Consider the following 11,380-nt stretch of genomic DNA (forward strand, 5'->3'; position numbering starts at 1 on the left):
ACTACCTAACACTAAGTGCTCGCTAGCCTCGTCAGTCTCTTTCTCTTTTATCTCTTATTATTCCATATTCATCCTCCTTGACGGGGAGGCCGATCATGTTCAATCCCTTGGGCCATTGTCATTCATTTTCGCTCCTTTTATCCGCCTGAGTACCCCGATCTGGTATTCTTTGTGCCCGACATCCTGCAGAAGCCAGCGAATTCGAGTTGATTGCGTTCGCCTCCCCAAAGCTCCCCCTCGCCGTCGTCCTCGTCCCCGCCTGCCTGCCCTCCCCTTTGAAACCAAATTTGTCTGTACTCTCCGATTCAAAACGAACGGAAAGGAATCCAAAATCACGGTCGCTACGATTTTAATCACCCCAAATGCTGCAAGTCATGCCAGGATAGATTGATCAGCGATAATGATCATGGGGGACCAACGCTCTTCTTCGGTGCCTGCTGTCGTCACGACAGAACCGGACTCGACCATCTCTGCCCTGCGCTACGAGGACACCGTCGCCCTCGCAGACTCTGGGGCCATCCGATCCGCCTCAGTTCCTACTCCGCACGACTACGTGTTATGTTCAGAAAAGCGATCGGCGTCAACGAGCGCATCATCGTCAGACAACCACGGGGGCAAGTTTGAGTCGGTTGCATTGGCGTCGCATCAGAACAGCAGTACGGAATCGGGCCTCGCGCCCTCCTCGGTGTCAATCGCAAAGGATAAAAGGCTGACGCCGCCGGAGGACAGTCATTCTACTTTCAGTCGGCGGTCGGTGCGCAGTATTCCCAGTATCATTGTCAATGATGCTGGGTCGCGCCCGGGGTCTCGGCCTGGATCGCGGCCGGGCTCTCGACCAGGCTCTCGGTGGTCTGAGCGCAAATGGAGCGCTTTGAGAGGGAAACGATCTGGAGAGTTTGACAGGAGGCCGGAGTCACCGCCGCCTCCGCCTCAGATCGAGAGACCGTTCAATAAGATCTCGCTTGATATCCCGAACGGTTCACTTGATGGCCTCGGACCGCAGTCCATGCGATTTTCGAAACGTGGCAGTCTTATCAAGGAGGAGGATAGGCAGCGCCTCCAGCGTGAGATCTCGAAGCATGAATTGCCGCAACAAGACCAGTCGCAGCCAGCGGCTGAATCTTCAATAGAACAGTCAGAGCAGACCGAGACGGGTGAAACAAGTGCACCTGTAGCGGAGGAGAACAGTGCGGAGCCAGAACTCTATGGGGCGCAACGACGCCGGACGAAACCATTGTCGTATTTGCGCGCGAGGCACAGCAGCGTTCCGAGCAGAGCGATCTCGGCCGACGAGGACATGCTTTCGCGTCGAGTCAGGTTGATGTACGAGAAAGGCGACGAGAATGTGACCGATTCGGAGGTGGCCAAGTCCCTTGCGATGGAGAATGGAGTGCTGTGGGAGGAAGTTGCTCCCACACCAACAGAGGCTTCTGCCGTATCTGGACGCAGCGCGAGTGGTGGGGAGTCAGTTGGGCCTGACAGCAGCAATGGTTCTGGCCCAAAGAGGGAGCCCCACGAACTGGCCGGTGGTATTGAATACTGGCAGAATATCAAGGCAGGCGATGTCGATCGGTACGGCTTCATTCGGAGTACTACTTTCAACTCGGCCGACGGCACGGAGCATAGTCCAATCCAGCGCGTTTCTACCAGCCTGCTTCTGGCGTCAGAAACACCGCGACGGAAGCATTCCATCCGACCTCCGTCAGCCCTGGGGGGCAACCGATCTTTTTCGGGCCGATCACCAACACGCAAGATATCTGCGCCATCTATGCGTCCGTCGTCCTCGCAAAGCACATACAGTTCCACTCTTCGACGGTCAACATCTCGATTCCGCCAGGCGGCCAATCATCTTCCGCACAATCGCGATCGGCGGTTCAAGGATGAGGCGCGTGACATGCTGACACTTCCAAGCGATGCGGCGGCTTCTGGAACGGGACGGGACTCAGCCGTAGCTCGCGCGATGCGCAAGAAAGAGTGGGAACGTGAGGACAAGTGGACAAAGATGGCCAAGCCTACACGGAGAACCGCACTCGGCGGCGGGATGACTTTTGAATTCGACACGCAGAGTACCAAGCTGATTGAGCGGACATGGAAGGGTATACCCGACCGATGGCGCGCAACGGCCTGGTACGCATTCTTAGAGGCAAGCGCCAAGCGGCGCAGCGACAGCCCGACGGAACAGGAGCTTGTCGAGGCTTACAATGAATTCCAGCTCATATCGTCCCCTGACGATGTACAGATCGATATTGACGTCCCGAGAACGATAACCAGTCACATTATGTTCCGCCGCCGTTATCGTGGTGGACAGAGGCTGCTGTTCCGCGTGCTGCACGCAATGTCCTTGTATTTCCCCGATACTGGCTATGTACAGGGTATGGCGGCGCTTGCGGCGACCCTCCTCGCCTACTACGATGAGGAGCATGCGTTCATCATGCTTGTCCGACTGTGGCAGCTACGAGGACTGGAGCGCCTGTACCAATCTGGGTTCTCTGGTCTGATGGAAGCCCTCAGTGACTTTGAACGAGAATGGCTTGACGCAGGCGAAGTCGCCGCGAAACTAAACGAACTGGGAATCCCGCCCACCGCGTACGGTACCCGCTGGTATCTCACGCTGTTCAATTACTCCATCCCCTTCCCCGCGCAGCTTCGCGTATGGGACGTCTTCATGCTCCTCGGCGATGCGGAGGAACCGCCCGGCAAAGGAACCAACGCGTCCGAGCCACCAGTCACAAGCGCGTTCGGCAGGGGCCTGGACGTCCTCCATGCCACGTCCGCCGCGCTCATCGATGGCATGCGGGAGATCATCCTCGAGTCGGACTTTGAGAATGCCATGAAGGTCCTCACGAGCTGGGTCCCTATCCAAGATGTGGAACTTTTCATGCGAGTCGCCAAGGCGGAATGGAAAGTTCATCGTCGCAAGAGGGGGGGATGAAAGCATGACCTCGTTCATCTACCCTCAATCAGACCAACGCATGTCCTGTCCATATTCAATTGCCCGCATCGCATCTATAATCATCGCTATACATCCGCACGGCACCAGCTGCCATATAATCCGTCCACACGATTCCACTGATGACCAGAACCCCACACATGGGGTTTTGACGAACAGTCTCTCTCATATATAATATTCTAACGGCCATTGCATTACATTTGGGAGGGCAAGACAGAATCTCTCTCGTCTCAAACGTCTAGAAGTCCATTTATTTCACCACCGGTGAATGGCTTTTGTCTGGAAGTTCACCGAAGGGATATTAATCAACAAGCCCTTCAGACTACTCCCCCGACACGCTCATACTACATTACCACTACTCCTAGTACCCCTTTCCAGCAACGGATATAATAAGTCGACGGCGGTTACGAGCGTCGCCCTCGATATAAATATCATGCCATCTCCATCACTCGCTTCAAATACTCTCATTCCCCTAGGGTCCTCCTCTCTCTCTACTTCATTCACCACCTCGTTCCTTTGTCTCGTATCTTTCTTTCTGGCTCCATTCATTCTGTCCCCGACTCTCTCTGGCACGTATCTCATCCTCTCCCTTTCCTTTCCTGGCGTGCTCTGTCTTGCCCCTTCATTTCCGTCCTGACACGTATCAACTCGTGGTCCAGGCCGCCTATATACGTTTCACAGTCGTCCCTTGAAGCAAGGGCACATCCTAGTCTGCTTTGATTCTAATCCTGATACCCCAAGCAAGGCCCATCTTGTCATGTCGTTAGGTCACTATATGTGCCTGTTTCGTATAGACTTAATCAACAGATATTCTTGTCCATCAGCCAGGTCGTATGCGTATCTTTTCGACTCACTAAGCGAAAAATTGTTCACTGGGTCAGCTGCTTGATCTAGTGGTAGCGGAATTTATGTCATTCTACGTATCAAAATATTTTTTACAATCCACAATTCCCAACATGAGGGCATTGTGCTGAACGGTCATAAGACTGACAGGACATTACCTCATGCCACCAACGGCGCCAGATGCACTATCTGTTATACATATCGCCGGCAAGAATAGATGTGCATGCTCACAACAATGTTGAACATATCTCAGAAAAAACCAAGTACACAGACAGGAAATGCCCTGATGAAAGGATATCATCTAAATGGCTCAGAAGCAACTTTTAGCACAGTAAAATGTCAAGAAATTCATCACGTCGTCTATGGAGGAATAAATTAGTCCGTGAGCCCACATCGATCTATCTGGTTGCCGATTTTGCGTGAAAGGCCAAGATCAAATAGTGGGAATTCTGAGAATATCTGCCACCAGTGAGCTCTGATCTGTCGTTGAACTAAGACTGAGAAGAAGCTTCAGCAGCATCTTCGACTTTGTTGGAATTGTTGACATTGTCAGACATGTGGGAAGCCCGATACCGAACGCCTGCGCTGTCGGATGGTATATCTCCACGATTTGAATCCTTTGTAGGGCTCAAGTCGCCCGACCGTTGATTCGTGCTCGATACGCCAGCCTTCTGATGTAACGAGTCATTGCCTTGGTTAGCCTCACGATGGTCCTGCATTCGCAAATCATGCGAGCTAGATGCGTCACTGCGCTGGCGGTGATGGGCTCGAGAATCTGGTGGTTGATTGCTGGCGATTGGGGAACCAAGCCGGGAGGACGGCAACGAAGAGGAGGGAGCGTCCGAGGGACGTGAGGATGGAAGAGGAGCCGGCTGATGGGGAATCTGAGACTTTCTTTTTCGACCAGGAGAACTCTGGTACTCATAACGGCGCTGTGGCTGAGCAATGGATATCACGGTGGAGTCATGTTGGTTCTTTGCTGGAGGGGGCTGGCCCGGTGGGACCCAATGGTGAAAGTATAAGGATGGAGGAGAATGCCGTGGCGGATGTTCCTGTTTGACTCCCGCCGGCTGAGACGAAGGAAGTGAAGAGCCAGTTGCATACTGTGCGTTACTAAGCGTGAGCGGAACATGCTGCAAATGTGTTTCGCCGTTGATCCGAGACAGAGACGAGGTAGTGGCCTTTCCAGCACCGCTTGACAAGGGGGGACGTCCGAGAGACTGAATGGTGGGAGAACGTCCATGGGTAGTGAGAGGCTGAGACAGAACAGGCCCAGGAATCGGTTGTTGGTGTGGTGGAAGGCTCGCGTACGTAGTTGATGGAAGGCCTCGCGAGTCACGCCGAATGTCTACAGGGATTGCCAAAGGTGTATGCCGCTGGGAGAGTGAGGGTGGCGGCGGTAGTAGGTCAAGTGCGGATGGCTGTTGCTGGTGCAGAGGAGCTGAAGGGTGTGAAGGGGGAGGAGGCGCATTACTGCGTGTGCCAGGATTCTGGGACGCATACTGCTGTATCAATTCGATAGCAGACTGGGGAAGGCTGCCACCAGTGATTCCGGCGAAGATGAGCGGGATCATCTGAGGCGGAACTCCCGACTGCAGCGAATCACGAAGCATGCTTTGTTCGATCTTCCGCTGCTCTAATCGGAGAGACTCCTGGCGTGTCTTTTCCTCTTCTTGCAATCTGCGGTCTTCCTCTGCTTTAGCCTGAAGCCATTGGCGTAAGTCCTCCGAGGAGCTCCATCCCGGCGGCGCGGGGGGTAATTGGCTCATAGGCGCCATGTTGGAGCGGCCAACGTCCAGTTGCAGACTAATTGACGATGGAGGAGGCAATACTCTGCGCGAAGGCTTCGGAGACGTAGCGCCGGTAGCAGAAGCGTCAGGAACAGTAGGCGGGGAAGACCGCGGGGTGGGAATAGATTGGCGGACGATTGCGTACTCATGAGGACCCTTGATCCTATTCTGAGCGGAAGGTTTCAGAGTGAGCAGCATGTCTCGTCAACGATGAGACACTCGGAAGCTTGGCGAGGTGGGGGAGGGGAGTAGAGTAGAAATGAGCGCAAAAATCTTGTCTAGTCCAAACACTGGTCTGGCAGCATCGGCTAGAGCAGTAAAGCTGCGAGAAAAGGCTAGGACAAGCTGCGGCTGGCCCTGTCTATCTGTCGGCGTAAGCCAACGACAGTCTCTGGAGTGCACAAAGATCAGAGGATGTCCCACACCAATCAGTGGCATCAGATGAGCTGGGATGCAAACGATCGACCACGGATAGAGCAATGCATAGCTGACTGGAGCAGGATATGGCCCAGATTGGGTAAGGCCCAGAGGCTGGTGTCTGACAAGAAAAGCAGAAGGATTTGCGGACGAGGGACGAGGGACGAGGGATTGAATTGATTGTATATGATGTCCGAGAAAGAAAGAAATAGGAATGGACACTGGACAACGCCCCAGATCAACAAAAGAGGAAGGACCCAAATTGGGAAAGTTCGACTTACCCGAACAGGCCAAGTTCCCGCCCGCAACTGCCAGGTCGGGAAATCAGTGGAGTTTGTCAATTCCCTTAGAGTTTGGCATTTAATATTGAATATTATTGTTGTATGTACAGAGTAGTATCAATTATTAATACTTTGCTACGCCGAGGAGTTCTGGAAAGAAGTGGGTAAAGCTTTCTTAAATAACCCTTCATTATTGTCATCGTCGAGTCTTGTGCAAGCTGTCCTTTATCTACACGCTCAAAAGCCACTGAAATACACGAGTCTCTAGTCTGATGGTTCACCCAGAGTGGAGACTAGTCGCTCATTGCGTAGTTCTGGCGCTCTGTGATGACGACGAAGGTGGGAAAAGGCCGGGGCTAGGCAAGTGTCTATCGATTGGAGGCGTTTCTTGCGGGAGTACGTAGGCAAGAAAGAAGAAATCAATCACCCTTGCCGATTGTCTTTCTTGTTGGCGTGGAATTCTCCGACAGAGGGAGTGTTTAAGAGAGAGAAGCGCTGAAGCGGGACGGTCCGAGGTGAGATACAGCTTTTGTCGAGAGGAGTATCGGTAATGAAATAGACCCCTTATGAAGTGAGAATAGATATTCTTCGTAATGCGGATAACCTCCTTCGCATTGTTGACGACTGAATCGACCAGGGAGATATCACATAAATGGGCTACCAAGGAATTAGGTAGATACCTCTCCTGTCATACTGCAGCAAAACCATGACACTCCGCACATGCTCAATCCCCAACATGGCGATCGCAATCAGAATCAATGCTTGTCTTCTGTTCTCAAGATGCTTCCTGATATCTTTGCTCTCACGAAAGTTTCGTCTGAGTTTCCCCGATGTCTTGGGGCAAAATGTTGATGCCTGGCGTTCCTGGAGTTTCTCGGTGATAGCATCGGAGCCGACGTGGATCGGTAGCAATTCCTAGTTTAGTATATAGGGTTATTGCCATACGGGTTATAGTTAGTATTGCAGGAGCTCCAATCCTTAGCTGGGCATTAGTGCCGGCTTAGCGCATACTCCACTCTGCCACAGTGGGTTAGTTGAATCATGAATGGACGAATGAGACAGAATGGAGGCTTGAGACCCCTGTACAATCGAGGCAATCAGCGACTCTCCAAGGCTCAACCTACTCAAGGAAGCAAGGATATGCTAGTCGTTAGTAGCCCGTTACGAGATGGATGGAGAGGGCTCCTTCCATATCGGGTAATTCCTCGTCCTATTTCGGCCGAGGCTCGCTTCTTTTCTCCTCGTTTGTATCACTTAACGGCCAAGCCGTAAATCTTGCCTTGAATCATTCTTCGTTGGTGATCAGATTGCCTAGACTCGGATTCAGGCCAGATGTTTCAGCTAAAGGATCTCTGACGTCCTTACTCAATCTTCATCCTCACTTGCCTACATAACCTCACGCGACCCAAGATTCATCGCGTCCGCATCCAGTAATCCTAAAGCTGATCACAATCCTATTTCATTTGATGCAAATGAAGTCTCCGTTTTCCTGCCAGTCATATGTCTATTTTGCCATACCGGAGTCTGTATGTCTACCGAGTATCGTGATTTCTCCCCATACGGAGTACACCGAATACGTTTCAAGATGCCGACTCGCAGCCCGTGCCGCAATGGTGATACAATAGATGATCAAAAGTATATACGAGAATCCAATTCAAGACTCCACGGGGGTATCGCTAGCTCGCTACTGCTGTAACCCAATTCCAATGCGCACCTGGTTCCTTGCATCATCCATCGCGGTCGAACCGGGTCAGAACCTCGGGGGGAACCGTGGGAATGTACTTTCGCGCTCGTTCTCGGTTGGTTCCTCCCCATCCTGCCCCGTAGCTGATCAACATGTCGGTGCTGGTAGGTAAGGAGAAAGGTAGAGTAAGCGATGGATCCAGGAACACCGAGTTCGTCCCGTTTCGCTCATCGGGCCGTGATGGTTGCCCCAGACGGGGCGACGCACTGGCAGAACCAGGCGACGCCATGCTGCGCGTGGATGCCTCAGGGGTGACGGGAGCTGGGACGTTCGAAGGCCGGTCTTGTCCAGGGGTTTCTGGACGACCGTCTTTCGGTCCTGGCTCGCCCGCGGTTCCTTGCTCCGTGGCGCCTTGTAGTCTCAGCTGCTCTCGGGCAAGGAGATCGGGATCGCGTTGAAGATCAAGTAGAAGCTTCATCGCTTGCTTTGTAAGACCCTTTTCTCCCACCTCCGGTCGATACGATTTCACTGCATGGAGGAGCTGGGCGGGGGTCAGCTGCTGCAATTGCAGCAAGGTAGTGACGAGAGACTCATGGTCATCTCCCAATGACGAGAAACATTGTAGCCACTGCAGGAGCTGAATGACCGGCGCCAGGTGCTTGCGCGCGCTTTCCATGGTGCTTTCACCGGTGCACGTCGTCGACCCATTCTCATAGTGCTCCGGCTGCCTATTGTTGGTACGTGCCCAATCCTCCAGGGTGGACACGTTCATCCGGATCTGCATGGCTTTGGTTCGCGCGAGGTATCTCTTGGTCGTCATAATTCGATTGAATAATTCAGCCCCAAGCCAGTAAAGGAGCTGCGAGAGGATCTGTGTGGTGATGACCGAATGTACGTCGTAGAGATCGAGGACAAATAAGGTCGAAGATAGTAAAGAAGTAATATTTCGCGGCGACACTTGCGCTCTTCGTCTTGGAGACGGTGGCCGAAACCGCTTGTCAGCAGGTTCGGGGGCTTTTGTCTTATTCTTGGGCCGGAAGAGCTTCCATTCATTCTGGAAGGCCACATCTTCCAGTCCTGGTATGGTCTCATGATCCAGCATCGCAGCGTCGAGCACCTTGTTCATCCGACGCTCAGCGTCGCGGATGATCAAGATGAATATCTCATTGATAAGCTCTGCCAGGTGTAGTTGAAACTCAACAGTCGACTCTACCAAGCCTGCGTCCTTCTTCAAATAATGCAAAAGCAGAGTCGCGTTTGACATCCAGAATGCGAGTATGGTCATGTCCCACTGATGTCGTTCAACGACGTCATTGATCTTCTCCGTCGCCGAATTGAGGAGATCCGCCAGCAGTTCGGGATTGGCATGATAATGGGCATATCGCGCGCTGAGGAACAGGAGATTTGCGGGCACCGGTTTCTGTGACGGTGAACGTTGCGGGGTCATGTTGGTGATGATGATGTCCAGGATTCGTTCTAGTTCATGCTCTTGGAACACGAACATCTGATCATTTAAGCATCGGTCCCAGACAAACTCTTGCTGCTCATCTTCCAGATCGTCCTCGTCGAGCGGCTACACGGTCAGCATCATTGACATCTCTGCGGAATAGTGTACCCACTTCGAACTTTTCATCGAGCCCCAGACTCGATAAATCGACCTCCAAGTTGATAGCGCTCTCCTCCATCATCATGCGCCGCTTCATCTCATTCTCCGCAATCTCCTCCTCAAACCGACCATGTGCGAACCCAGAATCGTAAAAATCATCCTCGATCGCACTCGGTCCGAAATTGTACCCATTCTCATGTAAATACTCGGAGATCTCGCTTCCCGGCTGAGCAAAGTCGAACGCGGTCCCGCCGGATGAAGACTTGATGTCCGGCGAGGCACCATGATCGAGAAGAATCTTCGCAATGGTCTTGTGCCGGTTCGTCATCGCCCACATCAGCGCGCTCCACTGATTCCGGTCCTGCTGGTCGACATTGGCCCCGGCATCGAGCAGCGCCGAAACAACATCCTGATGTCCCTGTTCTCAGTCAGTACCTCACCCAACCCCGACGGTAAGGAAATATCCAAATACGCACAAAACAGCTCGCATAGATCAGCGGGACCGTCCCCTCCTCATCCGGCATATTCACATCAACGTAGTCCTTCGCCTTGCCCCCCACCAGCTTATGCACGCGGTCCACATCGCCATTACTCGCCGCCATATTCAAGCTCCGCTGCAAGATCTTTCGCTTCTCCTCGTCCGTAAGCTTCTCGTCGCTCGCAATGGCGTCCTCATCCGCCTCCAGCGATTCAAGTTCCCGGTGCGCCGCCTGTGCCGCCAGCATCTCCATTAACCGAGCGTCGCTGTCCTCTAGACGTGCGGTGATGGTGGACGCGTTATCGTCGTCCAGCGAGGCCACGAGCCCGCGCCCATACTGAGCTTGGAGAGTATGTTCGTCGTCGTGTGAGTGGTCGTCGAGCGCGAGACTGAAGCTGAGTGGCTTTGCGGCGATGGGGGTTGTGAGGAATTGGGATTGGCCTGCGGGCATGGGGGATTACATTAGCTGCCAGGGACTCTTTGCGTAATTGTGACCAAGCCAACCAGTGGTCGTCGAGACTATGTCCTTGTAGACCCTGCGACAACAGCAGCGCAAAAGATACAGGTGTACCACTCACCTTGCCAGGCATCGTACATCTCCGTCTCTTGGAACATAGGCACAGAGCGCCGATCGTCCAATGACGTGGGTAAATCGTCCGGAAGAACTCTGGGTTTCTGCGTTGGCTGAAGATCCGTCTCCTCAAAGTTATGATCTCGATCGATCTCGTTGTGGTGACTGGGAATTGACTCGTCGGAGGCCTCGCGGGGGGATGCTGGCGAATCCATGTCGTGGTTGGTTAACCTTTAACCGGTAGGAAAGCAATCGGAGCGGGTCAGAATGGATTAGGACGTAGTAGCTCCATGGAGGGAACTGGTAGTGATTATGGAGGAAAGCCTCCTCTTTGATTATGCGGGAAAAAATGATCCCTCGTGGGCAGAAGAGGAGGAGGAGGAGGAGGAGGTGGTGGTGGTGGTAGTAGTGGTGGTGGAAGCAAGGCGGAAACACGAGAATGGAGAGTGGGATGGATTATGCAGTGAGTGATGTCTGTCAGTCTACGTAGATAGCAGCTTCGGGGATTTTCATTTATTAACAGTGCTTCCACTTTCACTTGTGGACAAACCCGGTGAGTGATTGACATGATCCAGCTCCACTCTCAATCAACTCGACTGAGAGGGCGTGTTTCATCCTCTTCAGCTTGAATTTGGAAAAGCATGCCCGCATTTCATCATCGCTTCACCCGTTATTTCTATAGTGGGACGCCCGCCGCACTTCCATCAACAATCATGGATGAGGTTACTGCTTATTACTTTCAACCACTAAATACCATCAA

General features: G+C 52.9%; 4 protein-coding genes across 4 annotated transcripts, besides 3 other annotated features; 2 read left to right on the forward strand and 2 right to left on the reverse strand.

Annotated features, from left to right (window-relative positions):
- Positions 1-400: 400 nt before the first annotated feature.
- NFIA_064830 (putative TBC domain protein) lies at positions 401-2,932 on the forward strand (the record flags this gene model as incomplete). Its single annotated transcript, XM_001263215.1, has 1 exon — positions 401-2,932. The coding sequence occupies one exon, from the start codon at positions 401-403 to the stop codon at positions 2,930-2,932; it is 2,532 nt and encodes an 843-aa protein (XP_001263216.1).
- Positions 789-833: a microsatellite.
- A 1,352-nt stretch (positions 2,933-4,284) lies between the features above and the next one.
- Positions 4,285-5,781, reverse strand: NFIA_064840 (uncharacterized protein; the record flags this gene model as incomplete). The annotated part of the gene is made up of 1 exon (XM_001263216.1): positions 4,285-5,781. One exon carries the CDS (start codon positions 5,779-5,781, stop codon positions 4,285-4,287), a length of 1,497 nt encoding a protein of 498 aa, XP_001263217.1.
- Positions 5,782-8,008: 2,227 nt separating this feature from the next.
- On the reverse strand, positions 8,009-10,835 carry NFIA_064850 (DIL and Ankyrin domain protein; the record flags this gene model as incomplete). Its single annotated transcript, XM_001263217.1, has 4 exons — positions 8,009-9,538; positions 9,585-9,989; positions 10,048-10,490; positions 10,628-10,835. The coding sequence occupies 4 exons, from the start codon at positions 10,833-10,835 to the stop codon at positions 8,009-8,011; spliced, it is 2,586 nt and encodes an 861-aa protein (XP_001263218.1).
- Positions 10,836-10,932: 97 nt separating this feature from the next.
- On the forward strand, positions 10,933-11,181 carry NFIA_064860 (uncharacterized protein; the record flags this gene model as incomplete). The annotated part of the gene is made up of 2 exons (XM_001263218.1): positions 10,933-11,083; positions 11,144-11,181. The coding sequence occupies 2 exons, from the start codon at positions 10,933-10,935 to the stop codon at positions 11,179-11,181; spliced, it is 189 nt and encodes a 62-aa protein (XP_001263219.1).
- Positions 10,987-11,009: a microsatellite.
- Positions 11,010-11,038: a microsatellite.
- Positions 11,182-11,380: the final 199 nt, after the last annotated feature.

Source organism: Aspergillus fischeri, genomic scaffold, assembly GCF_000149645.3.
Source record: "Aspergillus fischeri NRRL 181 1099437636252 genomic scaffold, whole genome shotgun sequence".
Classification (NCBI taxonomy): Eukaryota; Fungi; Ascomycota; class Eurotiomycetes; order Eurotiales; family Aspergillaceae; genus Aspergillus; species Aspergillus fischeri.